Below are 24,156 nucleotides of genomic sequence, written 5' to 3'. Positions count from 1 at the left end.
TATCAAAAACTAGCATAAACTCCTGTGAATGATGCATCTCGATGAGTATACATCTGAAAATGCAGCAGTTTAACAGAAACCCACTCAGAGCAGGGACTGGGGGAGGTGGGTCGCCCTCCTCTGATTAGAGACTTTATCACTCTGTTAACACTCTTTGATAATATAAATGTCATGAAGTACCTAAATCATGTGTCACCCTGAATGCTTGATTGTGCCAGCATTAGACTTACAAGGTTCAGGGTGATTTAATACAGTACATGGGGTACTGAGACATTTTTAACTTTTATTAGTGTTAATTTTAAACACAAAACATTAATGGGTTTCACCATAGTACAGTCATATACTTCAGTTTACAGCTCAAAAAACACCTTTTAGGGTGGCGTACCACTTTAAATATAATATTTCACCCGTCTTTATAAGTGTGTGTGTGTGTGTGTGTGTGTGTGTGTGTGTGTGTGTGTGTGTGTGTGTGCGTGTGCGTGCGTGCGTGCGTGCGTGCGTGTGTGTGTGTGTGGCTCCGCCCAATAAGCAGTTAAAGAAGAAGTCAGTACTCTGAAGCAGGAGTTGCCTCCAGTCGTCAGCGAAGTGAAAACAGAAAGCAACTCACGGTGAAAAGACGACGAAAAGCCGCCGAAAAACACACATGGATTTATTAAGTGTTCCGCCGTCGCTGGAGTGACTTTGGGCAGACGAAGGCGACTGGAAACAAGTGAGTCCACCCCCGAAATAAGTTATCTGTCAAGACTTTAAAGGACTAAGTACATTGATATGAACGGGCCATCTAACCGCAGCAGGCTAACGTTGAACAACGTAGTTACCGTGTGTGAGACTACAAATGTGTTTAAGGAACTGGGATGTGTGCTAACAACTCTCATCTCTCGTTAGGAAGATTACCTAAAACTCATGTAACAACATTTAAACTCTTGTGGGAGAAACACGATATAAAAACAATATTAAAGCAGTTGAAGTCCTTAAGACGCTAAGTTACCTATTAGGTGGTCGATAGAAAGTTAATAAACTCCCTTTAAAGCCATCTGTCAAACATTCACGGATGTTGGTGATTAAAGTTAAAAGTAAATTGAATGTCTTTTTTAGGTTTCTTTTTTTTTTTTTGGACAAAGCAGGGAATTTTAAAGTCACATGTTGTGGCAGGCATTTTCCACGATTATCAGAAATTGTTTTATGTGATCCATTTATGGTAATGGAATAACCATTAGTTGCTGCCCTGGTCAGTGTAAACATACACAAAAGCTGACCACACTAAGTGCCAAGTGTCCCTGAAACCTTAGAGACACAAACACAAACAAATGGCCAACGTTAATATTTGAAGGAGATAACGGAGAGAATAAATTGTGAGCGGTGCTTTTGTCTGCCTGCTGGCTGTCTTTTATATGTAACCTCTAACCTGAACTAACCCGGAGAAGTTACTATCTAAGCAGTCTCTTTTCTCATCTCCTCTCTCTGTCTCTCTCTGTCCCTCTCTCTCTCTCTCTCTCTGTTTCTCTCTGGCTCTCTCTCTCTGTCTGTCTCTGTCTCTGTCTGTTTCTGTCTCTGTCTCTGATGCCTATGTGCCCAGCAAGATAAAAGTTTTTAATCACATGAGCAACATTTCCAGAGTTGCCACACAGTTGTTTGTCAGCGCTGTAGCCCTGCTATGTTTAGACAGAAAGGTCCAAACCACACTTTGGATGAGTAATCCTCATCCTGCCGATGGCAAGTTTCTGTTAAAGTTTCATAAAAGTGGGGCGAATGATGGAATAATTAACAAACATATATGCTGTGCTTTCATAAACCCGTCAGATATGCTTTTTTCCCCCACTTATTTCATATTTCAGAATGATGATTTTATAAAATATCAAATTTTAAAACTAAATTATTAGCTTGTTTGATAGTTTGACTCAATTTTTCCCTCACAAATCCTCCTCCTTTTATTCTGTGGTAGTCATAATAATGACTCCATTATTTTCCTTTCAGTCTCAGATGCAGCTAATCTGGTTACTCTGCATCTAGTCCCTACACTGAAAGTAGCTTGAGATTCAAGGAGCCCAACACATAGCAGTATGTACACCGGGATATTTATCTTTTAATCAGTGTTTGTCATGTTTGTGAGTGACTGCTGCAGCAGAGAGATATAATGCACGAGTGTGTGTGGTGGTTGTAGACCAGTTTCCAATTTGAGAGACCTAATTTGTTGCTTGTTTGCAATATCAAGTTGCTATGGCAGACACTAAAGGCATTTCATGATCCCAGAACACATACAATACCAAACTGGTGCTGTGCTGTAATGTATGAGTTTTCCATTTTAAATACAGAAATGGTTAGTTTGACTTGGCCAAATGGTTTACCAGTGCCTCTTTGGTTATATCAAAGACATTCACACAGCCAGAACTCTGCTTAAATAGCCAATAATTTCTCCGTGCCATGTGTTTAGACATTTGCTGATGGTCTCCTCCACGCAGTGAGCAGGCACAAGCTCTAGCTTCCTGCTCAAGGACACTTGGACCATTACAGGACTGTAAGCATTCACCTGTTGATTAAATCAACCCTGTGACCTTTTTACAAACAGGACATTTTCTCTACCCGCTCTCAGGTATTCATCTCACCTAATTCATGCCACCTAAAGAACCTCTCCTCATTACTGTTCCAGACATTCCCGATAATGGCTGACTACTAGTTCCTAGGAATGCAGAGAGGAACGGAGATGAGTTATAATGGTCCTCTACATGAGGCACCAAGTTTCTTACTAGGACATTTGTGTCAGGGGAAGGTTGACTGTTCATATGTTGTACATAGATACACACAGGGTTTCCCGCAGGAAATGTGTTAGTCAAGGTGGTAGGCCGTCAGACCAGGGGGGGGTATTGGTTGCCATTGGACGATCACGTGCTTTCATCAAACTATATAGCTATAAGACAACCACGTGTAAACGCAACTAGCCTTGATAAGAAAACATTACGCCTATCATAATAATTTCAGATACTTCAAGTGAACAGTTTACAGGTCATTTATAGAATTTAGATAATTTACCTCGATGCAACAGGCTATCCAAATGCCAGATGAACGTCTTCGCCCAAAAATGTTTTTTTACCCGGATAAAGAATGTTGTAGAATGTTTGGCGAACGATGATAGATAGCACGATGACAACCACCAGATGCCGCCGTTCGGACGCATCACACGATTCGGAGGCATATCACATATTTAAAGATTAGAAAAACTGATTATTTTCAGATTCATGGCACGTTTTTCATAATTTCTTTAATGCGTTCTGCGGAGAAGGGAGACTGGCATTGGTCACAGTTTGGAATGAAAGGGAGAAAACAGGATAGAGGAACACGGCGGATATCGCTCATATTGCTCATATCACTCAGCCTACACGGCAGGCGTGTGTTGCTAAGGCAGCTGCCTTAGCTGCAAAGTGCTGCGGGAAACCCTGTTGTATGTGCATGGTTTTGTTGAATAGCAGAAAACAGGCTGCTTTAGTTGCAAACTGTTTGTTTTCAAGGGCTTAATTCTTCCTTGTGTACCACTACAGAGAGACTTTGTAGTCAGTACAGTTTAAAAAAACACTTTTTGCAATTGCAATTTTGTGAGCATTCAAAGTTACTTGTAAAACAAATGTGGTGTGCGTGTTCACAGCGATTCCCTCACACCTACAGATCTGTCTCTTCACCAGTCTTCCTCTCATTTCAAGGTCAGTAATTTTAGAACATCCCAGAGGGGAAACCCAGGGGTGCTGCTAATTATGGGGACATCCCATCCGGTCTGTACTATAACCACACTGTCGTCATTCATATTGACATGGAAATCAGCACTGTCCTGCTGACTGTCACACAGTCCCTAATGCCAAGTGTTAAAGATCTTGTGTGTGACCCCCCTGTTGTTGATCAGACACGTAGTGTGAGAACCACAACAACTTCAAGACTCCAGATTACGAGACAGATAGTTGTGTAGTGTGAACAGTACAGTGATCTGATGACTTTGAAAGTCATGTAGCGTGTCCAAGGCTTAATAGTACAAGTTTATCCAATGTTTTCTCCAAGACTCCTCAGACCAGACGAGTTTACACAGTGAATGTTTTCCTGGCTGTTAGCCTGAGCTCCTTATCACATCCAACTTCAAGTCAGCACCTAACAAATCTACATGCAAAACAAACCTTGTCTGTACATTTACAATAAGGAACAGCAGAACAGTGTCTACAGTTGAGTAGGTAGGAAGGCTACGCATGTGCGACCAAATTGGTCACACCCTGGAGCCCTGCTGCAGGTTGGTTATGAGTTTGGCTTTTGTTACAACAGGGTACAAACCAGCAGCATAAGTATGAGGACAGCACTGCTGAGATAGTGCAGATAGTCAGTGAAAGCAGCTGCCATTGGTCAAGAAATAGTTCCACTTAATATGCAGAGTAAACCACAATGGCTTGGTTTCAGTTTCCACACGTGTTAAATACAACGTATAACTAAGAAAGCACACAAAGATCAACTATCAATTTAAATTTCGTCTCAATATATTTTAAGACGACAAACAAGCATACCGTATTTTTAATGTTATATCGCATGTGTCCATAATTAATCACTTACTCACTCAATTACACATCAGTTTGCATGCTAGTATGACTAAATATACCTTGACTATTATAGAAGTAACTGTTAAAAAATGTCAAATACACAGTATTTATTATGCATTGCAGCAGATACTGTTGACAGAGTTCTGTATCAGTACTTCAGGCTGCACTATTTCCCCGCTGTTTTGTTTGTCACCATGATGTGAAATAGGCTTATTCATTCACAGACACTCTTCTTACATCCTTCTTACTCCAACCATTAACTTCTCTTCTGGCTAAAGTTTTTTTTTTTTTTTTACCCGAGGGTTCAGAAGTTAGGAGTGACTAATTCGATATGTCACTTTGGCCACTGTGTTCCCCAGACCTACTGTATCAGGTCTCTGTTGAGACTCTGTCGTTAATCCACAGAAGCTAAATGAAACCCAAGTTCTTCAGTGACTACTCCATCCAAACTTCATCTAATCCTCAAATGCCGGGATTGAAATGGCAGGTTTTGTTTATTGTCTTTTCTCACTAATAATGTCTACAAGGAGTCTAAACCCAAGTGTGTATTTTCCAAAGTCAGAAGCAGCTGCCATTATTAAAGTGCTTTGCTGCCACTGTTTCCTGAGGCCCATTAAAAACAGCTTACAGGGATATACTGCTGCATGGACACAGCTAGTCCATAATGTTAGTCATTTTGCTGATAGCAGTAACTCCTGAGTATGGCAAACACATCACTTGGTTTAAAATCTTTATAGGCATTGTTAACATAAACTAATACCAGTATTGCCTATAATATAATATAATATAATATATTGTACTATCTTTGGTAAACTAAGCATTCTAAAGTTTCAAACCATTTTAACAGTAACTTCTATTTATTATGTTAGCTTGTTGTGGTGACTCCGAGCATTCAATTTAGGGTGCAACACTGTTTGTGGGCAGAGATCTACTACACACAGATGGCCAGGCCTGTACCGCTCCCTGTCTTTATTTCTTGCTTGTTTTCAAGGATTTGTTTCACTGAGTCAGTCATGAGCACTTAACAATTCAGCCATTAACAAAACTAATTAGGCGCCTTGATTGTATGTTCAGTCTCGTAAAATGTGGGCACTGTGTATGAAACAGCCAAAAGTCCTACACTGTTTATATTTATTTGTTGAAAGAGACTCAGGAAAATATGTCACTGTTCTGACTCATTGTATTTGCTGCATCATATAAATTGTTAAATGGGTGTCTTGTGTATGCAGGTGGTGATGTTCCGTGTCGTTTGTCAGTGATACTTCTCTCTTCTGTTTGCATATGAAAAGTCCAACTTGTTGGCATTGTTTCTTTAACACCAGAGGAACCCGGTGATTTTTCCTCTCTCTAATTCAATGCTGTTAAGTTGCTTTCCAGTACCCTGGCACAATGAGAGGAAAGGAAATGCACCTGGGCAGTAGATTAGCTTGTGGAGTAGGAACATTTGATGAGGGAGAATGATGAGGTGTTTGACACAGTTTGACACAAATATGATAACAAGATTTCAGAGCAACCTTGAAGAAAAGAATGATCATGAGTGTGTTTGAAATCCCATATTAGCGTACTGCCTATTACATGCTCAGTCAGTATGTACTGCATCCTGCCTACTAAATACACAATTAAGTATGCCAGCTGTTCACACTGAACATTCAAGCATACGTCTTTTCTTTATCACTGTTTCGATCACTGATACCGCACTTGTGATCGGTTTGGCTATGCAAGACTAATCACATTACAGGTCTGAGCTACCACTGAATGCAAATAGTTCCTCACAAACATAAATCAACATCCCCTTTTTTAAAATTCATGCCAAATCGGGGCGTTTCTCATAAACCCAAAATTCATACATTGAGACATACTTCATGCTCAATTTGACCTCATACATATTTATGAATAGTGTGTTAGTGTGACATTTCAAATACAACACGTCTGATCACAATGACTACATGTAATCTCAAAATATCTGCCTCACAGTAGACTGATTGAACATAGAATCTCCTGCAGCACTCTAAATTTGCAGAATTAGTCACAATCCAGCGATTTGAATGACCTTGAATTTAACGCGCCATTGTCACCAGTTCCTCTTCCCTTTCAGATGTTCTCCACCCAGTTTCGGAGACACGTTCCTGGAATTCGTTTCTGCACTGCTCAGGAAATTATATTAAATCCAACTTCCATGTACTCTCAGGGTGTTCAATGCGACCTCTTGTGTGCATCACAGCAAACACTACAATTAATAAGGCAGGGCATGTGTTTAGATAGGCATGGTGTTGCAAGGTGTGTGTTTGTGCGTGTTTCAGTAAGCAAGCAGGCAATATTCTAATTCAGAATATCCTACGTGTTTTAGTCTTTTAGCCTTGTTATGCATTTGTCTGTAGATTGCATATTGTTGGGAAGCCTAAGATGATGTCTTCAAATTTCTTGTTTGACCAAAAGTACACAACCCAAACGTGTTTAGTTAACTATTACACCCACAACCCATTCTTCAGATTCTTCACCTCCACACAGAGTGGCTGTAGTGGTATTCAAGCTGAAACAATTCATCAATTAGTTGACGACTAACAAACATTTTTAATGCATAACCACATAAATGGGGGTTTTTTTGTATGTTTATTTATTTTATTTTTTTAGGCTTTTATTGCCTTTATGACAGTAACAGCTGAAGACAGACAGGAAAGGGGGGCAGAGAGAGGGGATGACACACAGCAAAGGGCCGCGGGTCAGATTCGACCCCTGGGTTGCTGCAGCAAGGACTCAGCCTCGGTACATGGGTCGCCAGCTCTACCCACCGAGCTAACCGGGTGCCCCACGTAAATGTTTTTTAATGTGAATTTTGCAAGTTTCCTTCGCAATAGTGAAAAAAGGTTTCAGCCTTTTGTTTTGAGGCTGGTGGTTTTGTCTGTTAACTGTTTGACAGAGATAATGGAGTTGGGTTATTGAGGCAACCTTCAGTGCTTGTTTGACATAAGGAGACATAAGCCCAAAGACAGAATACCACACAGCCACAGAGGAACTAGTTTGCCACCAACAATTTCTCAAACACCTCACTGAAACTTTGCAATGAAATAACGGATTCTTTTAAGTCACTTTACAAAGTTCTCGACAGTTCTATGTTCGTAGATTCAACAATTCATTCATTGTTTGCACTATTGTCTCCACTCCTTCTCTCTCTACCCCATACCCTCTTCCTGCCCTCAGTCCCTGAGGATGTGAAACATACTTATCTGTTTAGTTCCTAATCCAGACGTAATGCCAGATATACCAGTTCTTTGATGTTTGCAAAGGAACCAACCATACTTCCTTAACATGTTCCCAAATGGCTCTCCATTTATAGCATTTGCAGGCTGTTTGAGGTCGTTATCCTTTATTTCTAATCAGAGCTGTAGAGGCTTGAATATTTTAAGGTTATCCAAGGTTCCAGCTTTATTATGTGTGAGTTATGGTGATTTTGATTGATATAGTGAAAAATTGTAATCTAATTATCTTGATGTGATTTTGGTCTTAGTTTAGATTAAGTACAGTTGCACAGACATAGTGGGATAGACACTCGCTCCACTCTATAGACACTTCAGTATCCTGTTTTGAATTGTGGTCGTGTGTGTAGTCCATTGTGTCATGTAAGAAGGGAAGTGCACTGGGTGAGGTGGGTGTGGCTCATTCTCTTATGATGTAAAATAGTGGCATGTTAAGACTATTCTCACACTGAAGAAGGGTTGATTTTTTAATAAGAGCTGACAAAGTTTGTGCTGTGGGTCGTGTACGGCATAGCAAAAAAAAACAGTCTTAAAACGTACACGTTCCCTCACTTTCAAAATAAAATCATTTTATGTGACTACAAAATAAGTTGTTTTTTTATCTTGTTATCTTGTTTCATGTTGTTTACTTGGAGAGTTGTCAGAATGCTTCATCACTTACAGCTTAATGAGACTGTTGCCTTCCTCAATGCATTAGCATTAGTTGCATTATTGCCGTAAACAAAGCCACTGTGTCTTCTTTTATTTTACGCTATCTGTTATCTTGTGGTCCTGTTTTAGAAGATGTACTTTCCCTGAAACTCTGTTTCTGTGGTGGTCTCCCTGCCTTCCTGTAATAACTGCTGTCATTAGATACAATTTGCCTTTTTCCACTAAAAGGCTGAACGACCACATCCACTACAGCTGCAGTGAGGCTTCATGTCAGTCCGTCTTTAGTCCATAAAATTAATGACTGCAGAAATTCAGCATTGTGGAAGCAAGAGTAAAGCCAGATGTCTTTTCTTTTTCACTCTTGGTAGTTGCTTTATCATTCTAGAAAGCACACAGTTAGGCTGAATGTACTTGCATTCAAATGTTGACGTCTTAGTTTGCTGCAATTGTGGAATTTTATTAAATTAGTGGCAAATAAGAAAGTGTCACTTGAAAATTAATACCAAAATCTGCAGTTCCCCCTCACCTCTACATACCTTTTCATATCGTCTTTTAGTTAATTGTTTTGGTTGCTGGCCTGAAACTTTACTGTTTTGGTTCATTCTTTCTGTTCTCCTCAATCTTTCTCCAGCCACATCAAGCTTCTGTTTCCAGTGAAAAACCCACAGTACGCTATATGTCCAGCACCAGAAGACAGGCAAACAAAGTTAGCTACTAGCTTTTGAATATAATGGAGCACTTAGAAGATAAATGGAAAGATATTTTTCACAGGAGCTGGTGGAGACCAGAACATAGCTAGAAGAAGAAGAATATCTTACACTCACCAGGTGGTCAAATGAATGCTAATGTTGCTTTAAAAGGTGATACGGGAATGCTGTGTTCACAACTTGTTGCTCCAATCCCAGACGGCTAAAAAATCAGTATGTGCAAGCTTAAAGGTAACCCAAAATTACAATTAACTCTAGCCAACATAGTGTAGGTGTGTGAAGTTTTGTTTGTGTTGACCACCGAAACAGGAGCAATGACCTCATTACCCAGGATAATCTATAGACTTCTCTGTGGACTGTCTTCACTATTTTCAACAATTGCTAACACAGCGATCATGACAGTATAAACTATATGGTTATTTTCATATATTTAAATGTTGTCTTTTCTCATCAGGTCACACTGTGTGTCATGTGTCAGGATTAAACACAAACACACACACGTGCACACATATCTTTAAGTTTAGATTACGTTGAGTGTGAGTGAACGAGTCTCGCCATAGAGAGAGATGACCTTTAGCATGCAGACTTGGAGTGACAAGTATTTGTTGATAATTACAAATTCCATTCTATTTTTAAGTGTGCGTGTTGGGGAGGGGTAGGATTATTGTCAGCTTATGTAAGTTTCTTTAAATTTAAGGACTCAGTTTATTCAAAAGATTGTCACTTTAACATGATATTGAGAGAAAAGAATAATTCAGGCCCAGGTTGCTTTGGCTGAACCACCCTTGAGCTGGGGAACCCAGGTTCAAGCCATAATGTTCTCTCAAGTGCTGAATGCTGCTGAAGTGTCTCTGAGCAAGACACAATCAGCTGTGCTGTCAAAGGAACTGAATATTTTTCTTACAAAGACAAGAAAAAGAGAAAAAAAGAGACCATTGTGCACGTGGTGTGGTAATTTCTTACTGAACAGATGATGGCCATGATGAAAAATACTATAACTAACAGGACCCTCATACATTAAATGTTCAGCCAGACCCTGTTGTTTGTGTGTCTTGTATTTTGCTGACTAAAAAGCATTAAACCACCAGAACAAAAGGCCAAATAAATCATCAGTCAAGCCCACATGTCTGTTACTAACTGTAAGTGGGACCTTTTAGCCCTTTGTGAATACTTGTGTTGACTGTCGATATTTGGTGGGAAGACTCTAGCTCAGACAGCACCTCTCTCAGTTGAAGCCCTCAGGCTATTTATGGCACGCTCTCTTCGCACCGTGTTGCTATTAGGCCCACATTCCCTCATGCTGTAACATCCTCTTATACTCTTCTGACCTGAGCCAAGTAGTGCTCGGAAATATCTTGTGTAGTTACAATCCATGCAGTGCACGATGGACTATCTGTGCAATACCTTACTACACAGGGACAAGGAAAGTTTATTTTTATAGCACAGTTCATACTCTTTAAAACAAAGTGGAGGTAAAATAGTATTAGAATAGTAAAAGGCCTTGTTTATTCCTGATTGGGGTGGCAGGCAAAAGTCTTCATCGATGAAAGATGCATAATGATTCACGTAACCAAAGACTACTGTGTTTAAGTTGTATATTCGTTGGACATATTTATTCTGACTGTATTTCAAACAGATGCATTTTTGGAATGGCATAGGTGGCCTGGCGTGTGCCTTTCTTTCTATTTCTCTCTGAGGACCTCACATGGAACTCCACTGTGAACCTAAGAAGTAGAGTGCGAGAGAAGTAGATAAAGTAAAACATGGCTGAAAGATGCACACTCCCATTTGTTCTAGTGCCCAATAGCTGGGAGGACAGTTTAGAACACAGATAAATGCGTAAATGTGCCACAGACGTTTTGCCTTTATCATTTGTCCCTCTTTTCATCACTTTATCTTTATTCTAGCACCCTGTGTCAGTTTGGAGTTAAACTTTCGCCAGAGACTGGTGTGGCCTCAGTGGCGGACACTTGTCTTCTGTGCCATGTCCTTATCTGCTAACACACACGCACACACAGCATCAGCAATATGAGCCTGCGTTGGTTTCACATGCTCTGTCCTGGGGACCTCTAGCTGCACCAGTGTGGGTTCATGAGCTAACCACAAACTACACACACTGAGCTCTCGAATGTTTTAGTTTAGTGCAGATCATACACCTGCATACAGTTTTTGGAAACGAGTGAAACACTAATTCTGGCTAACAGAAAAGCAAGATGTACTGATCAGTGCAGCTTCATTGGTTGTGTTCTCTGCTGCAAACAGAAATGGCTGTTAACATGACCTTGAACCAGAAAAACCTGAACCTGGTTAGAAAAAGCCCTGTGGCAGTGAGACAACTCAGAAATCATTTGAGATGTCACGAAAACACACCTTTCATATTTCTTATTAATTCTTAGTGGCAGGTAGCGATAGAGAGCGGTTGCAGCATGTTTTTCTGATTATTAGCCCGTGTCTGACATATAGCCTGAGCGATGCTTTTATGTTAAAAACCATCTTGATATGGATTTTTAGAACTGTGGCGGTGATACCTGAAACCTGTGAGTAGGGATGTAACGGTATGAAAATTTAACCTCACGGTTATAGTGACCAAAATGATCGCGGTATTTTTGGAATGTGTGTTCAATAAGTTCAGAAAGCACTGATAGGCCTACACAAGCTGAAATAGTTTCAAAAAGTATAACAGTGTTTATTATATTACAAAACCTTATCAAAAGCATCAAAATGTAACATCAAAGGAACAAGGGCTCAAGAGTCTGTGTCACTGATGAACCTGTAGCAGTACTTGGAGGAAATCAAGAAATGCATGCAATGAAATACTGTAGCCTACCACTGTTTGATAAACGCAACTCAAATGGGTATCCATCTAGCTCTGAGGCTAAAAATGTGTCCCGATTTGCTCCACACACCACCACTTAACGAAAATGTGCATTTTAGGTAGATGATGTCATAGGCATTTGTTTAGATTATTGAGTTATTAACAAGTTAGACAGACGGATCATTGCATTCTCCTTCAACCCGAAGTCCCCACACCATACATTTTAGCTAAAATGTTAACGTTAACTTACCTTGCATTGGCTCTAAAGTTGTGGGTGATGGTCACGGAGATGAGTCAGGAGATTTGACGTATTGCCGCCTTTAGCAGCAACTTTTTTTCCTGTACGTTTTGCAGACAGGATAACTATCTTCAATCAACTGTCCCTTGGCATTCTTATAATAACCAAAATATGCCCATGCTTCATACTTAGTCCTCTTAGAGGGCTGATAAATGTCCTGATTGCTGTCATCTTCTCCTTCTGCCATGATTCCAACTTGCACGCACGTTGTAGACTGCGCAGTGAGCCTGCGCGGCAACTTCAGGAAACTCGGATGACGCTGGGAAGGATTAAACACACGGTTTCCACACCGTGGTAATCAACCGTGATAATAATGATATTTGAAATGAAAACAGTAATTGTTATAGTCAACATTTTTATCGTGGTTTACCGTTACACCGGTAATCGTTACATCCCTACCTGTGAGTGCTCTCTGGTGGACAAACAATTACACGCTTCTCAAAAGGAGGTTCCTCCTTGCAACTGTCACTAAGTGCTTGCTCATGGTGGGAATTGTTGTATGGTCTAGACGTGCTCTATATGAAAAGTGTCCTGTCTAAGTAATGTCTTCACGCCTGTGCGAATAACCGGCAGTTGCTGGTTGTTGCGTAACATATCGCCCGACTGTAATACACGTGATACAGACAGTCTGCAGGATTGTTGGGTTTCTTCAAATACTAAAAAAGGATATTAAAAGAAAGGGGTAGTGCTGAAACAACCAAAAAGATCTCTTTGGTATTTAAAGGTCATTGGTCAAAACTAGAAATGGAAACCAGGAATTTAAAGGTTGAAAGTTTCTGAACAAGTTAAACAGACTGAGAAGTCTGAGAAGTACTTTTCTTTTGTAAGGGAAGAAGCACAAACGGAGTGAAATCTAGAGTACACAAGTCATATTTATATTAGAATCAGGGGGTGCATTTAGAAAATAGAGACATTCCATCGTTGATTGTTGAACTCTTCTGCTCATATTTTCTTTGACATTTTTGGGTGTTGGATAATCTTATAGTGAACATTTCAGGCAGTTTTTACATGATCACCGCACAGTGAAAGTCGATATGTCCCCGTTACCTGCTGACCCCTCATATCTAACCAGCAGAACCAGTGGTTTAATGATTAACAAAACCCAGTCGTGTGTGTATAAAGGGAGCTTTCCACATCAGTGTCTTGGGCAAAAGCTGAAGATTATAGTTTTGTAATTTATGGATTTGTTGCCAGTGTTTGACTCTTACTGATCTATCCACCAAAGACAAATTGGACAGTTACTTGGTGTTGATTTCAGGTCCTGCTTGTTTCACAATCTTCCTGTTGGTGTTATTAATCATTACTGTTTTACATTTTGTTGGTAGCAGTCAGTAGTGGGGTGAATATTCAAACGGGAAGTTAATACTTAGTTTGCAGTCAGGCTTAAAATACATGCTTTACATGGGAGTTGACTAGCATGCTGTTTACCCTGCTAATGTTTTTTCCGTCTGTATTTGGCTCCATCCTTGTTTATGCTCTAAAATGCATCTTGTTTTTATTTGATCACAAGTGGGCAGTTTAAGAAAAGGTTGGTTTTCCAAACAACTTGAACAAGGTTACCAAATCTGTAGAACCAACAAGCCTCTGCAGTCCTCCTGTCTAGCAGTATGCCTCAGTGGAAATGTCTTTATTTTCTGTTTATCACACATAATATTAAATGTAAGAAAATGAGAAATGTTATCAGAAATGGCCAATTGAATTTGAGACATATTTTTTAAATGGAAATGTTAAGAGTTATCAGCTATTCGCACACTTCAAGTATTGCACTTTTACAGAAAAGTGCAATAACCATGATGCCAGGATGAATGTTGAGATCCTTTAACTTACTGATGGATGTGGAGCGCAACAGACATGCATGCAGCAGCATGCCTACCTGAGCAAGAGAAGCTCCAACATAAAAACTCTAAGCCTGAGGAGAGAAAATGACATGGGTGAGCAAACTAAAGAAAATCCCTAAAAACAACTATTAGAGCAGACTCTGATATCTGGGGTGGAAAGGACATCTGTGACTGGGTCTTCTGGTAAATGCAGCAATCCCTCACGTGTGTGAAATGTGTTTTCCACTAGTGAGTCAGAGACCTGCGTTGTGTACTGTATGTAGGCTCAGTGTCTGTTTTGTGTCTTGGATGTTACCCTTGTGCAAAACACAAGGTCTTGTTATCTTTATTCCACCTGTGTGAGTCTGGACATTTACATGCACTTAAATAACCAGGCACCAGTCTGGATTCTGCAGTTATCATGTAAATGAGAAACCTGGTTTTCGGCAATTGGTATACAGTATCAGAGAAACACGATTTTCCCAGCCAGACTCTTGGTGTGGCAAAATGTATTTATGTAGTGTATAAAAATAAGTCTGCTGTGGTATTCTGGTGAGGGTTTTTTTTGTGTGTTCCTTTTTAGACCATGGTCTCATCTGCAGGTTGTATTATAGTCTGTGTCCATTGCTCTCGCTGCATCCATTCACACACTTGTATTTTTGGGCTGCAACGAACAGTTATTTTCATTATCAGTCATTCTGCTGATTATTTTCTTGATGGAATGTTTTCTCCATAAAATATCAGACAATGGTGGAAAAATGCCCATTATAATTCCCCATCTTCAGTTGTCTTGTTTTTTCTGACCAACAGTCGTGAACCCAAAGGTATTCAGTTTACTTTGTATGACAAAAGAAAATCAGCAAATCCTCACATTAATGAAGATGGAACTACTAATGCTTTGACATTTTTGCATAAAAAAACAATTGTTAAATTATCAAAATGGTTTCAGATACATTTTTGCTCTACTCACTAAGCATTACAGTTTTATTGTGTATATACAGTATGTGCTTAGGGCAGCACAGTATCTCTCTCTCACATACCATGGGTGTGTCCCATCTCCGGTCATATCTGCCGATCGATGGAGTGATCTAAAAATACAGATGAATACTTAGGAAATTCAAGTGAAGTGATAATTTATCTTGCATTTGACTCTCTGTTTTTCAGTGCTACGTTCTCTGTCTTTTATTTACATTTGTGAAAAGAAAAGGTAATGGTGCAGCTTCTCAGCATGTGAGACTGGCTTTAGGAGCTCCTCGTGTCGCTGATATTTGTCTAGTTTTTTTCTTCAGGCCAAGTTCCTCACAGCTGTTGACACACCATTTTTTTTTTTCATATGTTTTCAGGTTTAACCCTCCTACACTCCCCTCCCTCTTACCTTCCTCCCTTCCTGGTTCTCACCCCCCGCCCCATTGGCTGTTGTTCCCCAAAGGGCAGAGCTAAGTATGGGGTAAGAGAGCCGAGAGGAGACACCAAGACAGCACAAGCTGAGGAGGCCCTCTAACCTGCACAGGTAAGATCACACAACATGCACTTGCACCTTCGGAAACACATACAGCATATGATTAGGTATGTACACATAGAGATTAATTTATTTAAAAACACTACTAAATGTGTGTCTTCCACTTATCTATTAGTCTTGAATTTTAATTGGCATTCAATTTGTGTGAAGATGACTTAATTTGGAACGGTGTGTTCAAGAAAATGTTCATATTTCACTTTATTTGATCTTTTATCAACCAAGGCCTGACTCCATGACGAGGTATTTATAATCTGTCCAAACCTTTAAACTCATTTAGATAAATGCTAAAATCAGTCTCTCTCTCTCTCTCCACACACACACACACACACACACACACACACACACACACACACACACACACACACACACATCCATTTATAACCTGATACTGCCATTGTTTTCCACTGTCTCACACCCATCCCCCACACAGGTGAGTCTCCTAACCTCATTGAACGTTTTATCAGGTGGAAACCACAGTGGTCAAACACAGCCTGGCATTGTCCAGTAAATTACTGCCAGATGTAATCAGCGTGCTGCAGACCTGCTTTCTGTGCTGATCAATGAAACTGAAAACTGCATCAAAGTCCATCTGGCAAGCTGTTGTTGCCAGGATCTAACCTGCACTGTCCATAAATTGTTTGTTTTAAGAGCCCAACCGGTTGGTACATTGGGTATATACATTTTTAATACTGTTTGATTTTTGGACAATATGCAAAATGGTAACTACAAACCATGTACACCATGTAAACCAGAAATATGTTTTTGTTGACAAAGACTACATACATGTAGATTACAAACACATATTGTGAAACAAGCATTGCTTAAAACAATGAGGAAAAAGGTCTCCTTTATAATTGATTCAACTGAAGTTAAACTAATCCACCTTAGATAGAGGATGTTCATTCTTGATTGAATTGGTTACTAAATATTTCTTTTAATGTCATATTTCATCACAGTCAGTAATCCAGCCAAAAACATTCTTGCAGACACACCACTCTCTCCCTCTTCCACTGTCTTTACAAGTACTCTGTTCTACTGTTAAGTACAGTCATGATGTTCTTTCTGTGTGGCTTGTGTGTCTGTTCTTGAAGAACCGAAAGATCTTGCAAAGCTTGCAAAGACATCCACAAGCGTAATAAACAGAAAGGTGCAGTTTGAATGTTGGAGGGAAAACACTACAGGCTAATGCATGAGTGTATTTAGTCCCGCACTACTGATGGTTAATTAGACATCTGCATTCTGTGGTCTTGTCAACATGTTGTTTAGCTTCCTCCTTTAGAATCTCCCCCTTACCTCACCCACTCATTTCCCAGAAGTCTCATTGTTTGTAGGGAGATGGCAAAGGACAGGAAAGCTTAATTATCCATGAGAAAAAGAGAGCGAAAGGAGGGGGTCCGAAGAGAAAAGGCTATGTCTGTGCTTGTCCTTGCTCGTAATATAACACTGATATTCCTTCAGGATTATGTATCATCATCCTGTTGGGATGTGACTTGCTTTTCTCCTTGTTTTCACATAAATATGAGCAAATTTCAAGAGGAGGGAGAAGAGAGGCTAGGGAGGAGGACAGAAGAAGACCGGCAGACGAGGGGAGGAAATGGGGGGTAAACACGGGATAGGGAATAGGAAAGAGAGAGCAAACACGGGCACAGCAGTGCAGAGTTGTTGCTAGGAGGCTGACAGGGCAACATGATACAGAGGCAGGAAGGATAGAGGCAGCGGTGCAGAGGAAGATAAACCCACTGAAGTTATCCATTCTAACTTGTCAGGTAGAGTTCACCCACCTTTTAAACTGTTTAAGTTTCCAATAACTAGTATCACAGAGCAAAAACTTTAATGAAATTCATTTTCTCTTTTGGGTGTATCTTCCACAATATCTATAGCTCTATCATATTATGGTGCAACTTTTATTCCTTCACTTTTTATCCAGCACCATCAGCCCCTGCAAAACTGAAGACATTTCCATCAGGTTCAGCTGTACTGTTTTTAGAGCTAAATAGCAAATGTTGGCATGCTCAAAGTATTGCTCTGCCTAAACACAGCCCCACAGAGCTGCTAGCATGGTTGTGATGTCTTTTCTTTTTTTCTGATTCATTGAAAGGGTCCAGAAGTTTTAAAAAAAAAAAACCTGCCCCCAAATGACCATAATATCTCCCAGATGTTGAGACTTTTGACTTTCAGAGCTAACCCTCTGGCCTGTTGACTCAGCAGCAAAAGCTGCACGCTTATATCCATTATATGTTTTGTTTTATTAGTTTCAAAGGGAGTCTTCTAGTAGCCTAGGGGCTTAAGACATTGACCATGTTGTCGCCAGTTTGGCTTGGGATCTTTATTGCCTGCAGCGCTTGAAATTAAGGATGTCCAATTGCGTGGGGATGATACAAATAGCACCCGGGACACAAAGATACTGTGTCTGAGGCTATTTTGGGACAGTAGAGAAATGTATTATTAGAAGTGAAATTATTACGGTTGTGTGTGTGTGTGTGTGTGTGTGTGTGTGTGTGTGTGTGTATAATGTATGTGTGTATATGTGTATGTGTGTGTATATATATATATATATATATATATATATATATATATATATATATATATATATATATATATATATATATATATATATATATACATATATATATATATATATATATACATATACATTTTAACTGTGAGGTACCAGTAACCAGTGTTCCTAACTTGGTGACCTTCTCAGTAGATTTAGCCACTTTTGTCAGACTGTTATTTCTAAAAAGAACTAGGAGAACTTCAGTGGTGGGCCAGAGTGAGTCAATGAAGTGATGCGAGTTACTGAAACAGAATTATTAAACTATATTCATTATGTAGAATGAAAAAATAACTTCAGTTTGAGGCAATGGGTGTTAAATTTCACACTGCTCAAAGTTGAATTTGAGACAGTTGTGGGCGACTGAGGGGAAAAAAGTTAATTTCAAGACCTGATTGCCCTGATCCCTCCCTTTCTCACAGACAAATCCGCCCCAAAAAATATAAGTAATTTTAATAATTGTCGATAATTTGGGTATTCAGTCTTTTCTGATCATCGTTGGTACCGCAAGAATTTCAAAAGTGTACCTCGTCAATAACTTTCTGAAAACCCTACAGCGCCTCAAGCAGACGTACAGTGGATGTGACTGCCTCACTGGCAAGAATAAAAAGGACAAAGCAACAGGGAATAAGAGGCCCAGAAAGTGAAGGGAAGAAGGTCGAACACAGACATTTTCAGTAAGGCAAAGAGAATGCTATGAGCGAGAATATGTTGCAATCCCATATTTCTGTTAATTATTAAGTTTCTAACAGTATATGTTCTGTTCATGACACACACACACACACACACACACACACACACACACACACACAACACACACACACACACACACACACACACACACACACACACACACACACCCTGCTGGGTAACCTGGATGGCATCTGTTGGTTGGTGATTTGCAGGGTTTGCAGAATGATTTTCTGTCTTAATGTTACACAGTGGTTGAAAACACACAGTCATAAGATTTACTGGGTTAGCAGGGAAGCAATAGGTGAAACGGATTTGTGATTCTGACTTGTGGTAAGACGTTTAAGCCCTGTTTGGCAAGCACCACCCTTCTGAAGTGTATTTGAAAGAGAAAGACACTGGCTCTTGTTTTACATAATATGTGAGTGCTAACCACTGATGTCGGCCCCAGTGGATGCAGTTGGGTTGCTGAAATAGAGCCTTACAGGGATCAATGAAGTAACAATACCACTAATGTCTTCATGCAAGTGCAATTTTCTTTCCAGTACCGTGCCATTCGGTTATAACAAGTGATCTATGTACACGTGATCCATGAGACATCTGAGGCAGAGAGCAGTTGGTTATGGTGGTAAAATTTGGTGGAGTGGAAATGTGATTTCAATTTCCTGATATTTCATCTGTTCTGAATGGCATGCTCGGGCTTGGCCTTGTGTCACAGTGGTCTTGTGGTTGAAATATCTTCTCTTTTGTCACCAATAGTTCTTTCTTAACAACAAGAGAGAAGTGGTAAAATGACACAATTCACCATTGTGCCACCCATAACTGACCATAAAAACAGTCATTACTATTTCATTTTCCCTGAAATAGAAAGCACATGACCGTTACCCTGAAAAATCAATTTTTCCATCAGGGCTTCTTATCAAGACTGACCAAGATTTTTTAAAGGCTCAGTTGTAGGAACGATCTGTTACAAACATGTTTTCCACAGTAGTACACTTCCAATCCATCACTGTGACAGGTTTGATTAAAAAATTCCTATAAAGTAATTTGTTTTGTCAGTAGCTGCTTTCCCTAAATTTACACTGTTGAGGAATCATGAAGGTAACATGACCAAAATCTATTGTAATAATCACCAATACAGACAGACTGCAGTTCCCCTTACAAAACGGAGGGGAAAAGGCCATGGGTAATTTAGTGTAGGTAGAACAGGAAGTCCTGATGTCCCTTTTATATAATGACCAGACTTCTAATAAAATATTAACACCCTCTGTCTCCAGTAGATAATCCATATTGTGCACCAGAAACTAGACATAATTCCTTCCAGGTTATCAGTCCCCTCTGATATTGTAGTGAAGCATTTTCTTTTCCCTAACATCGTTATTTCTTTTCCCTGTGTGTCTGCTCAGGTGGTGACGGGTGCAGGACGCTGTCATGGCACTGCTGCGGAGGAGGCTGAAGCTTGTGGTGACAGTGATGATGATTAACCTCTTCATCTTCATCCTCATGTCCCGACAGAGCAGCCAAGACAAAAACGGGCATCACAAGGTCCAAATCCCCTCCAAACCCTTCTGGACCAAACTCGTTCCCAGCTTGGCTTACTGGAACCGCCAGCAGCAGATTCTAGACCTTCAGAACAATCCCATCCTGATGACTAACTACAGCACCGCAGACATGCCCAATTGGCTTAACGACACCAGTTCGACCTCGGACACATGCCAGTCTAACATCAGGGTCACCACTCAGGTGAAAGACTACAACTCTCTACCGCACCGCTTCAAGGACTTTCTACTTTACATGCACTGCCGCTCCTACCCGATCATGATGGACCAGCCTGATATCTGTAAGAAGCCGCCGTTCCTACTCCTGGCTGTCAAATCCATGGCGCCGCACTTCGACCGCCGTCAGGCCATCCGTCAGTCCTGGGGGCGGGCGGGTGTTTTAGCCAATCAGACAGTAGTTACTATCTTCCTTCTCGGCAATGCCACAGCTGGGGACCACCACCCGGATCTGTCTGAAATGCTGCAGTATGAGAACGCCCGCCATAAAGACATCATCCAGTGGGATTACCGGGATTCATTCTTCAATTTGACCGTCAAGGAAGTTCTGTTCCTGGAATGGATCCAAACTCGTTGCTCTGGTGCTCGCTTCATCTTCAAAGGCGATGACGATGTCTTTGTCAACACCTACCGCATCCTGGACTTCCTCAAGGGCCTCTCAGAGCCCAAAGCCAGGGACCTGTTTGTCGGTGACGTGATCACCAACGCGGGGCCACACAGAGACAAGAAGGTCAAATACTTCATCCCAGAGAGCATGTACATCGGGACATACCCTCCATATGCAGGCGGAGGCGGGTACCTCTACTCTGGTGACATCGCTGCTCGTCTGCACAACGTGTCACAACATGTAGCACTCTACCCGATAGATGACGTCTACACGGGTATGTGTCTTAGGAAGCTTGGGCTGGCCCCCGAGAAGCACAAAGGCTTCAGGACCTTTAACATAGAGGAGAAGTACAGGTCAAACCCCTGCGCCTACAAGAGTTTAATGCTCGTTCACCCAAGGACCCCACAGGAGATGATCCAGATCTGGGCCTGGCTCAGTAGTCCTGACCTGAACTGCCAGTGACCGCTCAGCAGTAGGCAGGCACTGACTGAACCGGCCCTTGAAAAGAAGAAGTTTTGAGCCTGTTCCAGAAAGGTCAAAGTGACAAAAAAATGTATTTTGAACAGGGTTATGACCATAAAGTTGGCAGCTTGAAGGTAAGATATTATTATAAAAGGTCACTTTGAGCCTCAACTCGGAGCAGTTGATGCATTGTACCTCTAAAAATGAGGAAGGCTGCATTAATGCTATTTTTCAAAATGGCCACCATAGTATTTTGACTTGATGTCAGACTTCCGTAGACGAGCTAACCCTGCTTTACTGTCGAGCGAGCTTCACCCAAAGTGACCGTGTCTTTTTTTTGCGTGCACATATTTATATCACAACTATTTATATGGCCTTTATAATGCTTTAACACTGTGTGTCGGCTCCGTGAGGGAGCGTCTCAATGCTGTATTATAAAAGTAAGGAGACTAAGAGCTGGGATGTGTCCACCTGGGACTCTCTTTGTTGTTTGGTCAAGGGGAAAGAAAATATGTCAGATTCTTGACACTGATGACAAAATGATCCTGTTGTGAGCGTCTTGAGTGTCTAAACTTTTCAAACATAAATATAACAGTGAAGCTCTTGAACTTCGCTTCTTTGTAGTCAGTGGTTGTTACAAAGTGCTTCCTAGTGAACACTTCCTAGTAATTGTTGCTGGAGGCTGAGTTTGTGCTGCTACTCCCATCCACACTCCCTAAAGTATTTACTCAAGCTCAACCAGTTTCTCTTAGTAAAGACTAGGGAGACACGTTAATTTGTGTTAATTTACAAACCGTCTTCGGTCTTGAAAAGGAGTTCGTTTTACCTTAACTTCTTTAAATAAATCCTATATCCTAAAATCCATATTTTTCACTCTTTATTTTGTTATGGAAAGTTTCTTTTTTCCCATGATTTTAGTTCTTTCTTTGAGTGGTAGATGTATCTCGTTGCAACAAAACTTCAAATCCTTATAAAGCTTTGAAATGGGATGTTTGGTGGGTGGAATACACACTTTGCTTTCAGGAAATAGGAGGAATACGAGTCAAGCTCTGCACTGCTCAGTAGGTCTGGGCTTGGGTTTGACATAAATGGAGAAAATCCAAATGCTGTCTAATTCTGCTTCAGGTTCTCACTTTACACATAAAGTAAAACTGCTCTTATAAACCAGAAGTGCATTTTCAGAGATGGGTGATATTTCAGACTGCCAGAGTAGAGCCTCTGTCTGAAATATTTGCTATAACTTGCCTCATGAGTGTCTGCGGCTGTTGTGTTGAATGCTGTTGTGTGTGTCTAAGCCACCTTAGTATTTGTTACTTGACGAATTGGCTCTGCATTGTTCTCTAATCATTTTGAAGACTTAATTTAAAAAAGGATCCATTTATGGAGGAAAGGATTTCTAATTGTCTCGACTTTCTGTTTTGGACAATACAGACGTAAGAACTCATGATAATTTGTTGCTCCAGATATATTAAGAAATTAGTTTTGCCCTCTTTCCACGCCGAAGTTTTAAAATGGTGGAAAACTCATTTTGGAATTAGTCTTTATATTATCAAGGTTACTGCTCAGCTTACTACTGTACAGCTTTAGCACAAATGCTGTTTTTTTTACTCGCTTTACGAGAGGAGGGCAGAACATATTTACTTTGCGTCTATGTTACACAATGTTCCTTTTTAAGCCGTATGTGGGACACCTGAAACATATTGAGAGTTTTCAGATGCACCTTTTTATGATATTACATGTTTCCGAGAGTAAAATGATCAGAGAAGTGTGTTACATGAATGTATATCTTTGCCCAGGTTTATGGTCATTTGATTAATTTCACTTCCATTCAAGAAGTGGATTTTTCTTCAGTATTCATGCTCAGAATTCCCACAGGACCCAGTCAAGTCAAAACTGAAAATAAGTTGCATGAGTGTTTGTTTCAGTCCGATGTTTAAATTGACCCTGAACCTGGTTGTTGCACTTCTGATCTTCGAGAGGAAGGGTGGATGTTCCTACGCCTCTGTTACAGCTCCCCCTGCTGGTCAGGGTGGTGATCTTGAAGCTTTAGACTCAAAGCTTTATACAGGCACAGACCCAGAACTGTAGTCATTTATTTTGTTTTAACTATCCGTTCATTATCTCGGTCTTAGACTCTAAAGATATTCAAAATGTTCGCCTGTGTCAGCTTATCTGTCCGTTTCACTCTTTACGTCACTGTAATGTACCTGTTTGGGTCGTGCCACACAAGGAAAACAGTTTAGACAATCACGTGAGGTTCTTAAAGGTTAATTTTGTAAAAGTTTCTTCTGGGATTACCTACTCATTGGACCCTATTTTAATTAACTTAATGCGGTGGAATCAGTCTATCTCCATGTAGGATAAAATAAAACAAAACACTTAAAAAGTATTTAAGTCAAAGCATCGTCTATTCTCTTCTTATTTGGGTCATGAATCTGTCTTCACTGAGGTTTCCCACTGCTCACATACCAACAATAGGTTACATTATGTCCTTGCTGCACACAGTTTGCGGCTACTTGAAATGTTTACATGCTTTAAAAAGTCATCACTTATTTTTATAACTGTTCCTTCTCTCTGATGCCTTGTATTTTGAATTTAACCATTATCCGTCACTGCGCTTTTGTTTTGTAATTTTGCTTCACAGTTTTCCTTTGAAGG

The 24,156-nt window shown here is 40.3% G+C and overlaps 1 protein-coding gene across 1 annotated transcript; it reads left to right on the top strand.

The window, feature by feature from the left end:
- The first annotated feature begins 541 nt into the window (after window positions 1–541).
- Window positions 542–22,358, top strand: b3gnt2b (UDP-GlcNAc:betaGal beta-1,3-N-acetylglucosaminyltransferase 2b). Its single transcript, XM_051420771.1, has 3 exons — window positions 542–709; window positions 15,451–15,617; window positions 20,280–22,358. Exon 3 carries the CDS (start codon window positions 20,305–20,307, stop codon window positions 21,496–21,498), a length of 1,194 nt encoding a protein of 397 aa, XP_051276731.1. The 5' UTR covers window positions 542–709; window positions 15,451–15,617; window positions 20,280–20,304; the 3' UTR covers window positions 21,499–22,358.
- Window positions 22,359–24,156: the final 1,798 nt, after the last annotated feature.

Source organism: Dicentrarchus labrax, unplaced genomic scaffold, assembly GCF_905237075.1.
Source record: "Dicentrarchus labrax unplaced genomic scaffold, dlabrax2021, whole genome shotgun sequence".
NCBI lineage: Eukaryota > Metazoa > Chordata > Actinopteri > Moronidae > Dicentrarchus > Dicentrarchus labrax.
This window is presented reverse-complemented; position numbering and strand designations above follow the sequence as displayed.